Below are 21525 nucleotides of genomic sequence, written 5' to 3'. Positions count from 1 at the left end.
CCTCCCACCATGCTGAGTGCCCGGAGACAACTGATCCCACGCTTGGACACTCAGAAGAGCTGTTCACTTTTCCATTTAAAGATTCGGGTCTCTCACCCAGCCAGCTTCAAGTGGGGCAAGAGGAGAACACGTGTAGCGACGCCCAAATATTTGAGCAACCACGGTCACACGAAGGCAACGGTGGGAAAGTGCAATTACTGTCGCATGATGATGATGCACATGCACCAGCACCAGAAAGTCAGGGGGAGGACCAGGGTGCGGAAGTGGAAGACAAGGTGGTGGACAATGAAGTCACTGACCCCACCTGGCAAGGTGACATGTAGGGAGAGGAAGGCGAAGCACCACAACAGGCAGGAACAAGCAGCCACAGACACAAGGCGGGGAACCGTTCCCTGGAACACCAACTGTTAGAACTCTCCTGTTAGGTTTTTTTTTTTGTTTGCTGGTCACATGACCATTTTTGCCTATTTAATCCGGCTCCGCCCTCCTGGTCTTGCTGGACTTCATTGTATTTACTACTCTTGAGCTAGCTTGGTGCTCTGTTGCCGTTCTCTGTTAGTTTTGCTAGGTCTTCTGACCTCTATGCTTTTTGTTGTGTGTTTGTCTTTGACTGCTACTATTTCTGCTAGGAGGTGTCCAACTTATCCCAGTCCCTAGTTCTTGTAGGGATCCCTCCCTCACATCTATAGGTCTTCGTTCAGACTAGCCGAGGACTTTAGCGGGTCTGATCGCAGGATCAGGTTCCCCGTTACATCGTAGGGATCTAGTTTAGTTCTATTGTAGGGACAGTTCTCCTGTCTTTCCTTAGTCCCTGTAGCAGATCATAACACCAACACGATGGAAGTTGCCAGTACAACTGTTAGGTCTTCAGAGTATGGTTGTTTTTTAAAGACTCTGCAGATAACCCAAAAAAGGCCATTTGCACCATCTGCCAGGCCAGCATCAGCAGGGGTAGCAAAACTAGCAGTCTGACTACCACCAGCATGATCAGGCACATGACAGCAAAGCACCCGATTAAGTCGGCCGAACGCCAGGATCCAGAAATAGTGTCTGCGGGTGACACCACTGCTTGTTCCGCTGTTGTGCATGCACACAAATCCCCTGTCCACGGCCCATGAAAGATGCCTCCTGCCCTGCACCTGTCATTGCACACTCTCAACTAGCTCCATCAGCAACCATGTTCACATCCTTGTCCCAGCGCAGCGTTCAGTTGTCTCTACCCAGTCCTTCGAACACAAGCACAAATACGCAGCCAACGCCCTACAGGCCACACTACTAAATTCATACATTTCGTAAATGCTTGCACTCGAAATGTTGCCTTTTAGGCTCGTGGAAACAGAAGCTTTACGCAAACTGATGGCGGCAGCCGTCTCTCGGTACTCAGTCCCCAGCTGCCACTATTTCTCCCGGTGTGCCGTCCCCACATTACACAAGCAAGTGTCCCAGAACATGACACAGAATGATGATGCCGTGCCCTCAACAATGCAGTTACTGGGAAGGTCCACCTAACCACGGACACGTGGACAAGTGCTTTTGGGCAGGGACTGTGCATCTCGCTGATGGCACACTGGGTTAATATAGTGAAAGCCGGGACCCAGTCAGACCTTGAGACTAAACACGAACTCCCGACACCGAGGATTGCGGTCCCTGGGTCAATCAGGATTGCCCCGACATTCTCCTCCTCCTCTTCCTCCAAAATGCCCACATCAGTCAGAAGCTGGAAGCACTGCCTTGGCCAAGCGGCAACAGCCTGTGCTGAAGCTAATATGCTTAGGTGACAAACCGCACAATGCTGAAGAGTTGTGGACAGCTCTAAAAGAGCTGGCAGATCTGTGGCTGTCACCGCTGAACCTACAGCCATGCATGGTTGTGTGAGACAATGGCTGGAACCTGGTCGTGGCTCTGAAGCGAGGCGGGCTAACAGACGTACCATGCCCATGTGCTTAACCTCGTGGTTCTGCAGTTTCTCAAAACCTACCCAGATCTGCTTGTCAAAGTATGCCACATATGTGCCCATTTTAGAAAGTCAGCTACAGTTTCTGCCACCCTTGCCGTGATTAAGCAGCGTTTGCAGCTTCCAGCTCACCGACTGGTGTACCATGTCCCCACGCGTTGTAACTCAACCTTGCAGATGTTGGGAAGGATTAGTGAGCAGCACAGGGCAGTTGTTCAGTACCAGCTTCAAAACGTCCGTCGGTATTCAGGTCAGCCTCCGCACATAAGAGCTCAGGAGTGAGCATGGATGTCAGACATCTGTGCCGTCCTCCAAAACTTTGAGGACTCCACCAAGATGGTGAGAGGCGATGATGCCATAATTAGGGTCACCACCCCGCTTCTCTGTCTTCTGAAACGATCTCTGCTCACAATTAAAGAGGAGGCATTGCAGGCGGAGCACGATGATATGGAGTAAGGAACTATACAGGCTGATTTCACACAGCCCAGCCTCATCTCATCCCAACTTGGATTGGGTGATAATGAAGAGGAGGAGGAGGAACAGGAGCTAGTTTCCTGCGCCATAGATGGTACTACCCGCACAACTGTCATACCGTCTGTTCAGCGTAGATGGCCTGAGGAGAGTATGGTCAGTCGTCCTCTTGGTAAGGACATGGAAGTCTTGCCTCTTTGCAGGCTGGCACACATGGCTGAGTTTGTTACGCTTCCTTTCACGTGACCCTCGCGTTGTCCAAATTTTGGGTAACAGTCCTTACTGGTTGGTGACACTTCTAGACACAAGGAGAACTTTGTCTCTTATTCCCGTGGCGGACAGGCCTACTAAAATGGGGCAGTACCAGAAGGCCCTTGTTGCAGAAATATTAAAAAAAAACTCCCATCTGAAAACGCTGGCGGCAGTGGTTGCACTTTCTTGAACAACCAAGGAGTACAGGCGAGAGAGACACGAGAATGTTCACGAGGCAGGGGAACACTGTCAAGGTTCTGGGACCATTTTCTCAGACCCTCCCATCGCATAGGCCTTTATGTGTGGGGTAGTCTCACAAGGAGGGCTAATTCTACGAATATGCTGTACTGTGCCGACCGTACCAACGTCCTCCATGATTCCTCTGTGCCTTATTATTGGGTATCCAAGCTGGACACGTGGCATGAACTGGCACTCTATGCCTTGGAGGTCCTGGCCTGCCCTGCTGCTATCGTTTTGTCAGAGCGGGGGGATGAAGCAATGCAAAAGTGCAAAAACGCATCAAAAACGCTATGTATGAACATAGCCCAAGGTGTGGAGGAGCATTTTTTGGGGGGGGTTATTTTTTACCTTATATACAAGTCGCTACCCTGGAAAGGATGTTCCTTAACATTTTTCCCAGGAAAATCAATTTTTGTATGTTTTATTGTGAGTCCATAAAAGTGGCGTAATACTCTGACAACATTGTTCACAGCAGTGACCTGGGAGTCAGAGATGCTTCCAGGGGTCTTCCCCATGCTGTTCCCATGTCATATGAGCACTGTTCCCATCGATTTGGGCAGTTTTTAGGCCCTCTGCAGACCTCCGGGGGGGTGGGGAGTGCTGAAACAAATGCTCAAGTTTCCCATAGACTTGCATTGGGCTCGTTGCTCGGGTTGAGCACTCAAGCATTCCAATTTGCTAGACTCGAGCAACGAGTACCCGAGCATTTTAGTGCTCACTCATCACTACAGATAACCACTTTTACAGAGGACTTGTAACTTGACATAAATATGTAATTTTTTTACATGGTGTAAATGTTGCTATCCTCTTGAATCTGATGGTTTATTTTTTGTTCCTGTGCTTCTCCGTTCTTGATATGGCTCCTTCTTCCCTGTATATAAATCTAATATTTTTAGCCATGGGTCTTGTGAAATTTCTCATAAAGAATTATATACAGAGTAGAACAGGGGCACTTACATCAGGGAGGGAAAAAAAACCATTTATGTCTAGTGACAGGTTCTCTTTAAGTTTTGAAAATATTCTGTGGTTGCTCAAATAATGAATGTACAATATAATTTCTGTAGTTCAGCTTAAAACAATATGTTAATTAAGTAATCTAACCCTGTGTACACCACCCCCCCCCCCCCCCCCACAGCTATTCACTGCAGCAATTATTTGTGAAAGTATGACACCATAAATGAATAATGTTTTTTCTCTACTTGTTACTCTTGGAATTTATCAACAACAGTTCTCAACAATATTTTGCCGAGTCCAGTAACAGTAATTTAATGGCAATTCAGGAGAAAACAATTGTGACTAACAATTACCTGTAATGGCTCATTTAAATACATGGCCTTTTAATTTTCCTCCTGCTAAAGAAACAGAAGAGTGAAATTAGAGGTTTGTAATTATTCTGGTAATATGAGCAGATTGCATTGGATAAGTGTTTGGGAGTTTGTATAACTAATTTGCATAATTACTTTGAGATAAATAGTTTTTTAAACTATTCCAGTAGATGACTGTCGCTATGGGTGGTCTCCATTTTTTTGGGACTTTAAGAAGACTTTATTATTCTCCTTCAGAGCTTAAAAGGGTTTTGAGATTAGAAAACATGGCTCCTTTCTTCAGAAACGGCACCACACTTTTCCATGGTCTGTGAATGTGAATACAGGTCAGGACTATTCAGGCAACGTTGTACATAATCTTCATTTAAGATTTTTTAACATTTTGCCACTGCAAAGCAGAGAGTGTGTAAGGCTTTCCCTTAGAAGTATAGTACATACTCACGACATACATAAACGAGTGCAGCAGCACAATGGGTAAACAGGTGGACAAAATTGTTGCTACCCTTCTGGCAAAGTAAGAGAAACCCACAAGGATGGGGGAATTTTTCAATTTACCGGCGGGAGTACTGGTCAGTTTTACACTGTAAATTTTTCTTTTAATTATCTTTCACTGTGTGTCACAAAGCTTCTGGGAGAATGTCTTTGGACAGATGGGACTTGAAAAATGCTCCAGTTTTGTCTCATCAGCTCTGTTCAGGCACAAAAATGCAGCATACAAAGAAAAGAACATTGCACCTACAGTGAAACATGGAGGAGGCTCGGTTATGTTTTGGTGCTGCTTTGCTGCATCTGGCAGAGGGTGTCTTTTATCTGTGCAGGAGAAAATGAAATCTCAAGACTGTCAAGGCATTTTACCCAGTCTCAAAGCTTGGTTCTGAGTCTTGCATCATGGTTTCTTCAACAAGATAATGACCCAAAACACACAGCTAAAAACATCCAAGAATGGCTAAGAACAAAGCATTGGACTATTCTGAAGTGGCTTCTAGGAGTCCTGATCTAAATCCTATTGAACATCTGTGGAAACCGGCAGTCTGGAGAAGGCGCCTTCACATCTGAGACACCTGGAGCAGTTTGCTCATGATGAATGGCCAAAATCTGTGGACAGGTGCAGAATCTCTGTATGTTATACATATCCCCAGCGCTGAATGGCCGGGGGTATGTATAACACATACATATCCTCTGTTACAGTGTCTCATACCGACGAATCCCCGCAGCGCACAGTGCCTGCGCTGGGGGGATTCAGAAGTCTGCAGTCACACACAGTGACTGCAGACTTATCACTTTTGACTGGACAACCCCTTTAAGCTGCTAAACTACAAGCTCTGATGTCATGGGAGAATTTTGTGTACTTGATCTGTACTGCAGGATCTGACTGTGGGCTGATTTTACTGCTAGTGAGCGAAAATTTCAATGTTCGGTTCGGAAAAGTTTGCCGAACAAATTGATATTCACCGAATGTTCCTTGAACATCTCCGAGTCAATGGGGGGACCAAAAAAATGCATATACAACACCTAGAAACGGGACTAAAAGCTACCAAAACACATCAAATTAGGTGTAGACACCAGGGAAGTGCCATCAATTGACCCAGAGTACAAGTACTATAATTATTATTACTGTGACAGCGACATTTATTCAGTTGCGCTTTACATGTCAAAAGGGGTCACCGACTGGTACAACAGGAGAGAGGACCCTGCCTGCGAGGGCGCACTGTCACGGACGTGGTTTGTGGAACCACTGTGCCACGGACCCTGGAGAGCCTGGAGGGGGCGTGACTAAGCGACTGTTCACTAGAGCCTCTGATGGTGAGGTTAGATTCCCGATAAATGCCAGGTGCCACTCCAGGACAGACCAACGGATGCACAGCAGCTGGACCCAGTAGGACAGACTAGATGGTGCAGCAGGCAGAGTCTGTTTCAGGAGTTCAGCAAGGACTGGTACGCAACCTTACACAACTTAGACGGCAAAACAGGAAGGTTCCAATACAGCCAACCCAATAGATGGCGACCCAATCAGGATTCACCACATTTAAAAAAATTTGCGGCAGACTCCAGCAAAGGGGCATCGATTTCACTACTGTACAAATAGTGTAAATAAGACCCACACCTCTTCCAGTACAGCCAACCCAGGAGATGGAGAACTAACCAGGAGTGTTCACATTGCCCTAAATGAGGGCCTAACACCACCGAAGTGGCATCAATGTCATCAGACTACAAGAAGTTTAACTCAGACCCTTACCTGTCCCACTACAGCCAACCCAGGAGATGCAGACTCAATCGGAAGTGTTTATATTTAAAAAAAAAAAAATAGGGCCTAAGACCACCATTTCTGTGGCCAACAGATTGGAGATGGTGGAGTTCAACCTCTTAGCGTTGTCATGTGTAGCATGAAACAATCTTTTACGTGACCACAGCAGCGGGATTGAGGGCTGGCTGCAGTACTGAGTGAGGGCAGAGTACGGTGAAACGGACAAACCTACAGACCGTGAGTGAGGTGCAGGCGGAGATGTTAGAACGCTATGTGAAAGCACCCTATGTCCCCTTCGGGGCATATGCAATGGTGACGGCGGAGTGAACGCAGACTGAACGTGCGCTCTGCTGTGCACTTTTTTTTTTGCGGTCTATGGCCCTGTCAGAGCATATGTCCGGACCCAGTTTTGCGGGGAATTTTAGGACGTATGCCCCGACAGGGACATAGGGTGCTTTCACATAGTGTTCTAACAGTGGATTGAGAAACGTTTGGTGTGCTCAGAGAAACAAACACAGCAGGCATGTCCGCTTCACGTACAGCTGACGGGCTGGTTCTGTTGGACACCTGCGTGACAAAACTTGGCATGGTAACAGAGGAGGAGGAAGAAGCAGCAGAGGTATTTGATGGGGCGGCTGATGGTTGTTTATTTAAAATCAATTTAGAGTATATCATGTTTGTGTACCCATTTGGGGAGAACAATATCTGCACCAAATGCTCAATTTCACTACAGTATAACTATAGATATGCATGGTGACCAAAACGTCTTCTACTACCAATGGATGGAGACCCATTCAGGACTCCCCACATTTCCAAAAACTAGCGGCAGACGCCAGCAAAGTGTAATCCATTTTACTACAATAGAAATAGTACAAATGAAACCCACATCTCTTCCAGTACAGACAACCCAAGAGATGGAGACTTAACCAGGAGTGTTCATGACGCGCCCCCCTGGGCAGTGGGGTACTCGGTAGCCGGCCCGGTCGATGCTGGGGGACGTCACGGTGGCAGTGACCTGGTCCGTGACCCAGGACGGTCAATTAAAGGGAAAATGAAAGGGGAATAAAGTTTTTAGAGATAATGTTCGTGACGCCACCTGTGCTATACAGCTATATGGGGCCGCCGCTGCGGTGCAGATCCACTGGAGCTGATGGTGATGCAGCAGAGTTGGTTCAGCTCTCCATAGGCAGAGCTAAGCTCCGGGGCAGTGTAGATGATTTGAAGAGTAGATTTTGTTGGCTGGGACAGTGTCGTGCAGTTTCCTCTTAGCTTTACTTGTTTGGCAGAGCAGACCGGGGCATGGGTACTAGCTGGTAGTGGAGGTCTGGGTGGCCTGGAAGCAAGTTGGGGATCCACCTCGCCAGGTGGAGTTGTAGGCCTTCCCTCTGCGCTATTCTCCTTGGCCCTGCTGCTTGAAGCTATGCTGTGGCCCTCGTCCCTGAGTAAAAACATATTTTTCCTCACCCATATGGCTGGCAGCTCGGGCCTTCAAGTGTCGCTCCCACGTGGCGGTGCTGGGCCCTATGGTGCTGCTGTGCCGCCGGGCGTCTGGTGGGGCCAGGAGACCTGCAGTCTCCTGCCCTCCGGATTCTGCTGCTGGGCCTTCAGTGCCCCACAGCCACGGACTCCGGTGTCCGGTTCACTTGCAATTCTCTCCTCTGGGGCGAGCTTGTACACAGCTCCCTTCCCCAGGTCCTTCTTCGTCGCTGTCCTATCTCCAACTCCCCTCAACTCACTCTACTAACCCCGCCTCCCGATTCCAGTTGTTAAGGGGAGGAGCTCCCCCTTCTGGTCTGGAGTCAGGAAAGTGTTGTATGCTGGTAAACCTGATTAGGGGACCCCGCCTTGCTTCCAGGCATGGCATCACCCCTTGTGAGGGAGGCAATGCCACTGTGGCAACCGGACCCCTGGGGTGCCACATTCACATTGCCCTAAATGAGGGCCTAACAAACACCACCGAAGTGGCATCAAATTCACTAGAGTATAAGTATTGCAAAGGAGGCCAAAACCAGTTCCTCTACAGCCAACCCAATAGATGGAGACCCAATCATGATTCTCCACATTTCAAAAAATTTATGACGGACACTAGCAATGTCTAATCAATTTCACTACAGTAGAAATGGTGTAAATAAGACTCACACCTGTCCCACTACAGCCAACCCAATAGATGGAGACACAATCAGAATTCTCCACATTTCCCAAAATTAGGACCTAAAATCTGCAGCAGCTGCAAGAGCAGGCACAGAAGCCATATCACAGAATGCAATTTCAAGAGCACACTGCAGCACACTCAAAACAACATCGCCTACTCTGTACAGTCTGCAATTGGGGTGCAAAAGTCCTTGGAGATCCATGACTTGCTCATCTTGATGAAAGTTAGGCGGTCTACACTTTCAGGGGACAGCCGGGTGCGCTTATCAGTCAAGGCACTACCAGCAGCGCTGAAGACTCGTTCAGAGAGAACGCTGGCTGCCGGGCATGATAAAACCTTCTAGGCGTGAGAGGCAAGCTCAGGCCATTCATCCATTTTTGAAGACCAAAATGTAAAAGGGTCCAAACCCTCCCTGATGGTATTGAAATTGAACTCTAGATACTCCTGCGCCATCCTCTCCAGTCGTTCACCACGTGTCAGACTTGTACTCTGTTGTGCTGGTGCAAAAAATGTGTGAAAGGACTCACAGAAATTGCTTCTGCCACTTACTCCTCTGCTGCTGCTAATGTTTTGGCATTGATGAACTGACGTGCCGGAGGTTGAAAGACTACAGCTGCGATGCACACTGTGTGCCTCACTGTTATCTTGGGGAAAACCTCTATTAAGGTTGCTTAAAAGCTTGTTTCGATACTCCAACATAAGCGGGTCCCTTTCTAGCGTGCGAAGCAGCTGGCAAAATTGACTCTTTTATAATGTGGATCTAACAGTGGCAACCCAGTAGCATTATTTAGAATCCTAACTATACGGGGATCATGTTGCAGATAGTGCATCAAGAAGGCACTCATATGTCGGGGTTTTCCAGGAGGTCCAAATCCAGGCTGTATTGTGGACTGCGTAACACTGATGCTTTTTTTCTCCGTCCCCTCCTGCCAATCACGTTTAAACGAGAGGGGATGAATATCCTCTTCATCCTCTGACAGCTGCTCGCCCATCACTTCTTCCTCCTCCATTAGTTCCTTGGCTCTTGCACCTTCACTAACATTTTACCTGGTATCACCAAACCCCCTCAATCGCTGTAATCCACCGTCACTTGGCATGCGCCTGTGTGACGACCGTTTGGAAATTTGAGACATTGGTATCCCTTCCGCATCCTCCTCTTCTTCTGGGGCCACCACATCCTGCCGCAGGTTATTCAAAGTTTGCTCCAGCCTGTATATGACCAGAATAGTGATGCTGATGACGGCATCGTCGGCGGTAACCAGTTTAGTAGCCATTTCAAAACCGTGCAGAAGGGTGCAGAGATCCTTAATCTGTTCCCACTCCGCAAACGTGATATTCCCCAAGTCCATACTGCGTAGTCCCAAGCTATACGTCATAACATACTGCGTCAGAACTCGTTACTGCTGGCAAAGTCGCTGCAACATGTGCAGAGTGGAATTCCACCGCGTTGGCACATCGCAGATCAATTTGTTAACTGGCACAGACAAAGACCTCTGTATCGATGCAAGTCGATGACATGAGGGGTGGAAACGGCGGAAGTGAGCACACAACTTCCGTACTTTGTGAAGCTGCTCATCCAGCCCAGGATAGTGGTGGAGAAATCGCTGTACCACTAGGTTGAGGACGTGAGCCATGCAAGGCAAGTGTGCGAGCCTGCCTCAGCCTAGGGCCGCTAACAGGTTCGCACCGTTATCGCACATGGCCTTCCCTGGCTCTAGATTCAGCAGAGACAGCCATTGCTCAAACTGAGCCTGGAGAGCTGCCCACAACTCTTCACCTGTATGACTGCGATCTCCAAGGTATATTAATTTGAAGACTGCCTGATTACGGTGAGCCCTGACTGCGCAGTACGGAGGTAGTGTGTATTCGCTCCGCACCCTTGGAACTCGTGTCTCATTAAGGCAGAGGTTGAGTACGCAGGTGGAGGCCCTAGAGGAGGTGCAGGACGCAGAAGCAGTGGAGGAAGTGGGAAATGCAGAGGTTTCTTCTGCAAGCCTTGGGGATTCCAAGATTTGTGGAGCAGCCCCTTCCCCACCTACCCCCACAGCCACCAGTGTCACCCAGTGCCCAGTCAGCGAGAACGCCCTTGGCCATGCTTACTCGTCCAGGTGTCTGTGGTGAAAGGCACCCTGGCACACGTAGATTTAGACAAGGAATGGGTGATGTTGTCTGCGATATGCTGGTGTAGCGCAGGCACCTCTTTCTTAGAGAAGTAATGATGACTGGGCAACTGGTACTGGAGATGGTGGAGTTCAACCTCTTAGCTTTGTCATGCGTAGGATGAAACAATCTTTTATGTGACCACAACTGCGGGACGAGGGCTGGCTAAGGTGCTGAGAGAGGGTGGAGTATGATGAACCAGAAAAACTGGTGGAGCGTGAATGATGTGCAAATGTTACGGTGGTTTGAGAAACATTCGGTGTGCTCGGTGAAACAAACACAGCAGGCGTGTCCACTTCCGTTACAGCTGACGTGCTGTCACTCAGCCTGACTGGAGCGGGTAAAGAACCAGAGTTTCTGCGATGGGAGACCTGAGTGACAATATTTGGCACAGTAACAGACTAGGAGGAAGAAGCAGCGGATATATTTGATGGGGCAGCTGATGGTTGTTGAGGTGTGCTGGTCTGCTTTTCAGCGCGTTAAGATTCCCAGCGTAAAGAATATTGTTTGAGCATGTGAATGTTCATGCATGTAGTAGTCAAATTATTGCAGTTTTTCCCTATACTGAGTTTTTTATCGCAAAGTTTGCAGATAACGTGAATTGGCTCATCCTTTGCAGTGACAAAAAGGCCCATGCTAGGCAACCCTTGCTGCTCCTGCGAGCTACAGACCCATGGCCGCTGCTGGCCACAACCACATTTGTGGCTAAGGATGCAGTGCTCCTCATGCTTTAATCACTCAGTGTCTGCGCCGTAGGGCGAAATGTAACCTCCTCGTCTTCCTCCTCCACCACCTCAGATGAGCTACTCGGCTGCATGACTCTGGGATTGCACCAAGTAGGATCTTCAACCTCGTCATCATCCAATGTGTTATCCCATTCCTCGCCCTCAGTGACCCCTCTCCTCTTGTTACCCTGACAGCACAGTACAGTCCGCTTGAGCCTCAGGTAGCTGAGTCTCATCGGGATCACCTCCCTCCCCTGCGGTTAACGTCTGGTGATGAGGGTCAGAAACCTGCTCGGACCCTAATTCGTCCTGCCCTATATCCACGCTAAAAAAAAATTTGGGCATCAGTGCAGATGCTTTCCTCCCCTTGACTCTGTGACACTTCTGATGCCCATGGTGTAGAATGGGTGAAGAGTTCTACAGACTGGCCCATCTGTGGTTCGCTACAGTCAGTTGGGCAGTTGGCCAGTTATGACGCGGGGTGAAGCATGGGTAATTGGAGTGCCACCTCTGGGGACTGTACTACGTATGATGTTGAGGTGGAGGAAGAAGAGGAGAGGGCACTTGAAGCAGAGCTTGCCATCCACTGGAGCACCTGCTCTTTCTGGGACTTATCAACAAGGTGTATCGCTGTGCGGCTGCTAAAGGAAGGGAGTGCAGTACACATCTCAGTACCAATGCTTTCTGGCTGATGTTTTGGTCACTTTTGAATGTTGGTTGTGCTTTCACACTCGTGGTAGCATGAGACGGACTCTACAACTTACAGAAGTTGCTCAGGTAGTGCAGCTCATCCAGGATGGCACATCAATGTGAGCTGTGGCAAGAAGGTTTGCTGTGTCTGTCAGCGTAGTGTCCAGAGGCTGGAGCTGCTACAAAGAGACAGGCCAGTAAACCAGGATACTTAGAGGGGGCCGTAGGAGGGCAACAGCCCAGCAGCAGGACCGCTACCTCCGCCTTTGTGCAAGGAGGAACAGAAGGAGCACTGCCAGAGCCCTGCAAAATGACCTCCAGCAGGTCACAAATGTGCATGTGTCTGCACAAACTGTTAGAAACCGACTCCATGAGGGTGGTATGAGGGCCCGACGTCCACAGATGGGGGTTGTGCTCACAGCTCAACACCGTGCAGGACGTTTGACATTTGCCACAGAACACCAGGATTGGCAAAGTCACCACTGGCGCCCTGTGCTCTTCACAGATGAAAGCAGGTTCACACTGAGCACATGTGACAGAGTCTGGAGATGCCGTGGAGAGCGATCTGCTGCCTGCAACATCCTTCAGCATGACCGGTTTGGCAGTGAGTCAGTAATGGTGTGGGGTAGCATTTCTTTGGAGGGCCGCACAGCCCTCCATGTGCTCGCCAGAGGTAGCCTGACTGCCATTAGGTACAGAGATGAGATCCTCAGACCCCTTGTGAGACCATATGCTGGTGCGGTTGGCCCTGGGTTCCTCCTAATGCAGGACAATGCCAAACCTCATGTGGCTGGAGTGTGTCAGCAGTTCCTGCAAGATGAAGGCATTGAAGCTATGGACTGGCCCGCCCGTTCCCCAAACCTGAATCCGATTGAGCACATCTGGGACATCATGTCTTGTTCCATCCACCAATGTCACGTTGCACCACAGACTGTCCAGGAGTTGGCGGATACTTTAGTCCAGGTCTGGGAGGAGATCCCACAGGAGACCATCCACAACCTCATCAGGAGCATGCCCAGGCATTGTAGGGAGGTCATACAGGCACCTGGAGGCCACACACAATACTGAGCCTCATTTTGACTTGTTTTAAGGACATTACATCAAAGTTGGATCAGCCTGTAGTGTGTTTTTCCACTTTAATTTTGGGAGTGACTTCAAATCTGGGCCTCCATTGGTTAATAAATTTGATTTCCATTGATGATTTTTGTGTGATTTTGTTGTCAGCACATTCAGAACAAAGTATTCAATGAGAATATTTCATTCATTCAGATCTAGGATGTGTTATTTGAGTGTTCCCTTTATTTTTTTGAACAGTGTGTGTAATATATATATATAGATAGATAGTACAGACCAAAAGTTTGGACACACCTAATTTAAAGATTTTTTTTTCTGTATTTTCATGACTTTGAAAATTTTACATTCACACTGAAGGCATCAAAACTATGAATTAACACATGTGGAATTATACACTTAACCAAAAAGTGTGAAACAACTGAAAATATGTCTTATATTCTAGGTTCTTCAAAGTAGCCAAGACACCTTTTGCTTTGATGACTACTTTGCACACTCTTGGCATTCTCTTGATGAGCTTCAAGAGGTAGTCACCGGAAATGGTCTTCCAACAATCTTGAAGGAGTTCCCAGAGATGCTTAGCACTTGTTGGCCTTTTTGCCTTCACTCTGCGGTCCAGCTCACCCCAAACAATCTCGATTGGGTTCAGGTCTGGTGACTGTGGAGGCCAGGTCATCTGGCGTAGCACCCCATCACTCTTTTTCTTGGTCAAATAGCCCTTACACAGCCTGGAGGTGTGTTTGGGGTCATTGTCCTGTTGAAAAATAATTGATGGTCCAACTAAACGCAAACCGGATGGAATAGCATGCTGCTGCAAGATGCTGTGGTAGCCATGCTGGTTCAGTATGCCTTCAATTTTGAATAAATCCCCAACAGTGTCACCAGCAAAGCACCCCCACACCATCACACCTCCTCCTCCATGCTTCACGGTTGAAACCAGGCATGTAGAGTCCATCCGTTCACCTTTTCTGCGTCGCACAAAGACACGGTGGTTGGAACTAAAGATCTCAAATTTGGACTCATCAGACCAAAGCACAGATTTCCACTGGTCTAATGTCCATTCCTTGTGCTCTTTAGCCCAAACAAGTCTCTTCTGCTTGTTGCCTGTCCTTAGCAGTGGTTTCCTAGCAGCTATTTTACCATGAAGGCCTGCTGCACAAAGTCTCCTCTTAACAGTTGTTGTAGAGATGTGTCTGCTGCTAGAACCTTGTGTGACATTGACCTGGTCTCTAATCTGAGCTGCTGTTAACCTGTGATTTCTGAGGCTGGTGACTTGGATAAACTTATCCTCAGAAGCAGAGGTGACTCTTGGTCTGCCTTTCCTGGGGCGGTCCTCATGTGAGCCAGTTTCTTTGTATCGCTTGATGATTTTTGCAACTGCACTTGGGGACACTTTCAAAGTTATCCCAATTTTTCGGTCTGACTGACCTTCATTTCTTAAAGTAATGATGGCCACTCGTTTTTCTTTACAGTCTATTCAGTTGGACTATCAGCTGTGTATCCACCAGACTTCTACACAACTGATGGTCCCAACCCCATTTATAAGGCAAGAAATCCCACTTATTAAACCTGATAGGGCACACCTGTGAAGTGAAAAAAAAGCAGTCATCAAAGCAAAAAGGTGGCTACTTTGAAGAATCTAGAATATAAGACATATTTTCAGTTGTTTCACACTTTTTTGTTAAGTATATAATTCCACATGTGTTAATTCATAGTTTTGATGCCTTCAGTGTGAATGTACAATTTTCATAGTCAAGAAAATACTGAAAAATCTTTAAATGAGAAGGTGTGTCCAAACTTTTGGTCTGTACTGTACGTACATACATACATACACCTTGATGCCCGCTCAGAGAATTAGACGGCCCGGCTATGCCTGGGGCACATGCCCCGCCTGCCCCCCTCTCAATACGCCCCCCTGAACCCTCTTGTGCTGCGTCATGCGCTGCAGTCTGCCACATACTCTGCCTGCCTAGCACAGATTATATGCAGCTGGATTAGTTCTCAGAAGGACTGTTGGTTCAGATGGATATTATAAATATATGTTGTGGAATACCTTTACTAACTAGAAACAAGCAAATCTCTCCTTGATGCAGCAGCAGCTCTCCCTACTCTGCCTGATTCTGGAGTGACTGTGACGAGCATGGAGGCGCCCAATCTTATATACACTTGATGATGCTGTGCGGCCAGCCAATCACTGTAATGCCCACAAATAACATGGCTACGGCATTACAGTGAGTGGCAGGAAATCCCTGCATGTTCCTTGGCTCTCTAAAGAACGCCAAACATGCAGGGAGGAGACCCGAGCTCTCGCCCGAGCAACCCAGAAATACTCGTCAAGTGCCGAGCATCTCGAGCAGTGAGATGCTCTGGCGAGTACCAAGCAGTGGCCAGCATGTTTGCTCATCACTAATAAAGATGAGAAAGTTCTGGTTGCTCCGACTGTGAATGAAGGAACAAAAAATAATCCACAGGTCCCAACTAGAGATGAGCAGGACGCACAGATGACGTCGCGTCAGCCCTGGGTGATCAATAGCCGCGTTGGGGATGCCGGAAGATAAGAGATTCACTGCCTCCCATCCAGCTGCCAGGTAGCACTAACCTGGACGCTGGACCAGAGTCCCGAGAATCCATGCGCTCATCTCTAGTCCCAACTGTCCCGGATACAGTGGACAGTCCCGGATTTGGGTCTACGCCCTACAGTCTCGGGTGTCTGCTGAATTCTCCTCACTACCAGCTCCCCTCTGACATTTACACTTGCCAGGGGAGAAAGAAATAGTAAATGGGCGTGGATTGGGGTTTGGCCAGGGACATGGCCAAAATTTACCACTACAAGCACCCCATGATCTGTCCCTCTTTCTGTTCTTCAAAAGTTGAGAGGTATGGCTCTTCCCCTCCCTTATTTCAGTGTTAGAGATGGCAGCCGGAAGCAGAAAAGGTTGTCCATGACACAGGGGAACAGTGCATCATGTGGGTGGTGTATCAGTGTACAGAAAGAGATTCCAGCAAACTGTGTAGGGGAAAAATCGGATCTATCAAAATAAAAAAAATATTCAACCTATAAGGGTAAATAGTGAAAACACAAAATAAATCAAATTACAGTTTTTCAGTTGACGCACTTCCTACCCCCCTTCAAAAAAAAAAAAAAAAATCAATGCAAAACCGATCAAAACTTTATATGTACCCCAAACAGGTAACCAATAAAACTACAGATTGGCATGCAAAAATCAAGCCCTCACACCACTCCATCGATGGAAAAATAGAAAAAAAGTCATGGGTCTTTCTTGAAAAATGGCAGCAACTCGTTTTTTGGGGTTTTTTTTTTTGCTTGTTTGTTTTTTATATACAGACTTCAACTTTATTTTTTAACTTGCTACATAATGTTGTTATAGTAATAGCAATATCAGTTTAGAAGTAGAACCTGATTGGTTTCTATGTGTAACTGCTCAATCTTTCCTTTTGATCCAGTTTTGATACATCACTTTCAGTACTGTTTTATCTTCAATCGTCTCATTGGTTTCAATATAATTTCAGGTTGTGGAAATGGAAAATATCTGCATATCAACAATCAAACATATAAAGTGGGATGTGATTATTGCTTGCCCTTGGTGGCGGCTGCAAGAAATCGAGGGTATGAAGTAATGGTGTGTGATGGACTGCGTCTCCCGTATCGGGATGGCTGTTTTGATGCCGTCCTGTCTATAGCTGGTGAGTTATAGATTTTTCTACTTGTTCTGTACTACAAACATAAACTATTTAGGTTCCTCACACCACATAGAGAGTCCATCTTGCTCCTGTTTTTGTTTTTCTTTTGTCAGTATCGCACAGGCATATTACAACATGTTTATGTGGCCATGTTATAGTACAGATGGTCAAGTAGGCAGAATACAAGCAAATAAATGTTCCTATGTTGTGTGACAGTGGCAGAGAAGAACATACCTTAAAAGCTGCTGGGATTGAGCCTCGCTGTAGACAAGTTGGCCAGGCTGGTCCTCAGTGGATTGTCAGGTCGCTGCCTATGTGCTTGTGGGTAGAGACCTGTCGGTCACTGGCAGTAGGCGGGGAGAAGCCTCTGGGGACCCACATGTCTGACTAGTAGACGGTCCTCGCCTGCTTTTAAAGTATGTTTTTCCATGTAACGCTGCAGCGTTTCCGAGTCAAACATTCCTGGCTGAGATGATACAAGCTACTATGGATTGCCATTTATCAGCTGTCAGGTTCACTTTAATCCTACAGATGGTATGATCAATGCTGACTGTGACACTCAAGTGGTTTTACAGAAGGAGAACTTCCTCTCGAAGTCCATCGTGACCTCACTGTGACGCAATCCCAGGGTGCCAAACAATGGCCTTCAGGCCTCTGCCATAGTTTTCTATGCCCTGCATAAGGCAGGACCTAATCGGCGTCCTGTCACTGCAACGCATGAGAACTACAGTGTATAATTCTATATAATCAAGCTGCCACAATTAGTATCACCACATCCGTAGACGTGTATTATAACGTTAACATGTTATTTAATCCACATAGTAAACACTGCAAAAAAAAAAATAGACAGCAATGAGAGAAAAGTAATTTTTGTTCTTGTGCCTCACAAATATAGGAATAAAAAGTTAATTAAAAAAATATAATTTACCACAAAATGGTACCAATAAAATACTAAACGTCTTCCTACAAAATAACAAGCCTTCATACTGCTCCAGCGACATAAAAATATTGGGTCTTAGAATGTATGAACACAAAAAAATGTTCATATTATGAAAAAGTGAACTAGAAGGAAAAAATACACTTTGATTGCTGTAATTGTAAACAATTTCTCAAATAAGTTAATATATTTAACATAGTGAATGCCAGGCCAGGGAGCTGCTATAGGGCCCATGAGTTTAGGAGACTGGTGTCGAACAGCCTCACCCCCATCTGACTGTCAATGATGTTTGTAATATGGACCATCTGCAGGGATCACATCAATATAGCTGAGAAGTGTGCACGCTACAGAGAAATGTCTTCTGATAGTACTATAACAATTGGAATTTATGTCCATCACTAATCTTTCTGCAGCCAAGAAATAATGAGACCGTAATCGTTCCACACGGCGTGTGGGCTGTCATGACCATGGGATCAGTCACGTGTGTAGAGGATGCGGGCGCTGATTTATTTGAAGAGTCCATCCGCACACAATGACTGTTCAAACCAAGTACAGCTGCTCGGTGTACCCTCGGCGTGGCCAAACATTTAAGTACACCTTCCCAGCAACTTGTTTTCTCCTCTATCTCCACCCCCCCTTTATTTTGATTGACAGCACTGACTTTATATAGCCAGAGAAAGATGGAAATGGATGGAACACAAGTAAGTGTAAAGGTGCACTGAGCTGTTTGGCCACTTTGAGGGTGCACAGAGCGACTGTACTTGGCTTGAACAGTCATTCTGTGGTGACGGACTTCCTTTAATTGTTGTTTTGTGTGCAGTTCAAAAACCTGCAGCAGAGGAAAGAGAGTGTTTATAGGTACAATATGGTTGCTGCAGAGCTGTGTGTATACTATGAATGTGCAGAGATGTTTGTGTGTGCATACTATAGTTGTAGCTGAGCTGTGTGTGTGCATACTATAGTTGTATGCACACACACAGCTCAGCTACTATAGTTTTAGCTGAGCTGTGTGTATATTAAACATGACTGCAGTAGTCACATGAACTGTAGTCTGTAAGTCATTCCTCCAGCCTGTCGACTACAGCTCTTGTGACTGCTGCAGTCAATTACTAGGCTCAGTGGCACATGCAATCTACATTGATAGCCACAAGGCCCAGTGATTGGCTGCAGTGGGTATGTGTGCTGTAGTTGAGCACTTGCTGATTACAGCTTGTGAACGATCGCTAGGTCAGCAGTGGAGAGGCTGCACTGGATCTGGGGAGGGTAGCAGCTTAGTTTCTTATTTTATACTTTTGCAAGCCTTTGAGGAACAAAAAGTTTATTCCAAACAGCCCATTTATAGAGGAAACACTTGCAGTTCTTCTGCAGTTTGATTGCAAATACTGATTTGGTTTCATTTTTTCATTAGAATACTTATTTGAAAAGCTGACAAAAATACGGTCATATAAACGTGGTCTAAGGCCCACACAGGCCCTTATACTTAAAGTGTTAAAGAAGTAGGGAATTGAACAATCTGGCCAGAAAGTTGCAGAACTTTTCTTACTTGGTACAATAAAAAAAATTGACATAAAAAGATCAAACACTCTAATGTTCTTTTTTTCTGGCCTCTACAGTTATCCACCATTTTTCAACTAAGGAACGGCGTGCTCTAGCTATTAAGGAGATGAGTCGGATACTGAAAGTTGGTGGACAGATGATGATATATGTATGGGCAATGGAGCAAAAAAGAAGGAAGTTTCAAAAACAAGATTTGCTCATACCTTGGAACACAGATCCAAGTATACAAAACCTATCGGACAAGCTGCAAAAGTCTAGGCAAGCAGACCTCAATATCATCTCTTTGAAACCGCACTTCAACAAGGTCCATGCTTCCACAACGCTAAGGACTAAGAGTTCTTCATTTCTAGATGATCAATGTTTACCATATCAGAAGGAACTTCCTTCATCCAGGTTCTTGGCACGCTCTTTAGATTCAGGATTGAATGAAACTTCTGATCCTGGGGTCATAGAGCACCATGATAGAAACATATTCCGGAGATTGTATAATCTCTGTATTGATATTAAGAGACCTCTAAGCATTTCCTCTAAGCATTTGCATTTTTTTAGAAATGTTGGATATCATGGGCAAAACCTTGAGAAGAATACCAACACAGTTGAAGAAAGGTTAAGCTCACCAATAACTAATGTAGCCTTTTGGAAGTCTCCCACTGTAGACCTTAGTAAGGAAGCAATTAATGATTTTAACGCGGTTCCTTTACCAGATCTGGGTTCAGAATTCAGGAAATCAACTGATCAGAGACTTAAGTTTACTATGAATTATGCAAATCCTGGTGAAAAGAAGACTAGAGACAAATCCTTAATCAGCTGTCACTACGATTGTGAAATTGTTTCATCAGACCATCAGCTTCTGCAAGGTGTAAATCATGGCTGTCTACGATATTACCACATTTTTAAGCAGGGCGAGCTCAGTGACATCATAGAACAATGCATTCCCGAGCTTCGCGTTGTGCAGACGTTCTTTGATCATTCAAACTGGTGTGTTATTGCTGAAAAGATTCAACTTCCAAAGGTGTAATGTGTATCGACACAGTTGATAATTATGTTAATGTTCTGTTTATGTAATATTCGTATTTTAATTATAATTTTTAAAACTTATTTTATTGCATGTTTTATAGTGTAGCTTCTGATGTTTGTTTTTTTTACTACATTTTCTTAAATAAATATCTCCATCTGAACAAAATACTATGATTGTGAAGAATATAGGTGTTGGTCCAACAGATCTTATAATCAGAACTTGATGTGCCCTCATTTTGGAGAACAAGTTTTTATACTCGTCATAAATTTATTACATACAGAGAGATTGTATCAATCCTGGATGATCAGGTCTATGACCTTAGCTCTGCTACAAAAAATAGTTTACAAGATTTAGCCTTTAGATTGTTTTATTCTCTTTCAAGTATTTTATTATCTTTTTATCAATATAACCAAGTCTGAATTTTTTAAAAAACATATTACAGCACATCTAAAAGAAAAGCAATGATTAACCAAAAGGACAGACGGGCACTTGACAATTGTGTATGAGCATATGCTTGCCACAGGTCCCATATAATAAATAACTTATTTCTATAGCTCCTTATTCCACAGCACTTTACAGTGCAGAGGGGACTTGAACAGACAATAAAGACATAACAGCGTAAACACATTCAACAGATACCAAGAGGAGTGAGCGCCCTGCTCGCAAGCTTACAATCTTAGGGCAGCACGGTGGCTCAGTGGTTAGCACTATATCCTTGCAGCACTGGGGTCCTGGGTTCAAATCCCACCAAGAACCAACATCTACAAGGAGTGTGTAGGTTGTTGTGGCGCCCCTGAGGGTTCGACCGCATCAGGGATGCTGCACTTCTCTAATGGAGTGTAGTGTTCCTCCTCTGAGGTAAGACCAGTGTGATAGTCGTGACCCAACCTTTGCATCCAACACCACACTTCTCCACCAGAGGGGGCTGGTATGCACTAGGTGCTGCTCTCCTGGTTACAGGGAGACTGGGGAACCAAGAGTGAGGGGAACCAGTTAGTGGGTGAGGGTGGAGGACTTACAAGTTAG

The 21525-nt window shown here is 46.1% G+C and overlaps 1 protein-coding gene across 6 annotated transcripts in view; it reads left to right on the top strand.

Annotated features, from left to right (window-relative positions):
- Positions 1–20664, top strand: part of LOC141195983 (probable tRNA methyltransferase 9B) — a 51595-nt gene extending 30931 nt beyond the window's left edge. For all 6 annotated transcript variants that reach the window (XM_073662530.1, XM_073662531.1, XM_073662533.1 and 3 more), the window contains 2 exons: positions 16817–16990; positions 19538–20664. In XM_073662530.1, coding sequence (XP_073518631.1) covers positions 16817–16990; positions 19538–20499 — 1136 coding nt within the window. In that variant the 3' untranslated portion in view covers positions 20500–20664. The remainder of the gene's footprint in view (positions 1–16816; positions 16991–19537) is intronic.
- The last annotated feature ends 861 nt before the right edge of the window (positions 20665–21525 follow it).

This window comes from Phyllobates terribilis, unplaced genomic scaffold, assembly GCF_046119375.1.
Source record: "Phyllobates terribilis strain yellow unplaced genomic scaffold, ASM4611937v1 Scaffold_2__4_contigs__length_985480577, whole genome shotgun sequence".
Taxonomy (NCBI): domain Eukaryota; kingdom Metazoa; phylum Chordata; class Amphibia; order Anura; family Dendrobatidae; genus Phyllobates; species Phyllobates terribilis.
The sequence above is the reverse complement of the archived record's forward strand: the minus strand, read 5'-3'. Positions and strand labels throughout refer to the sequence as shown.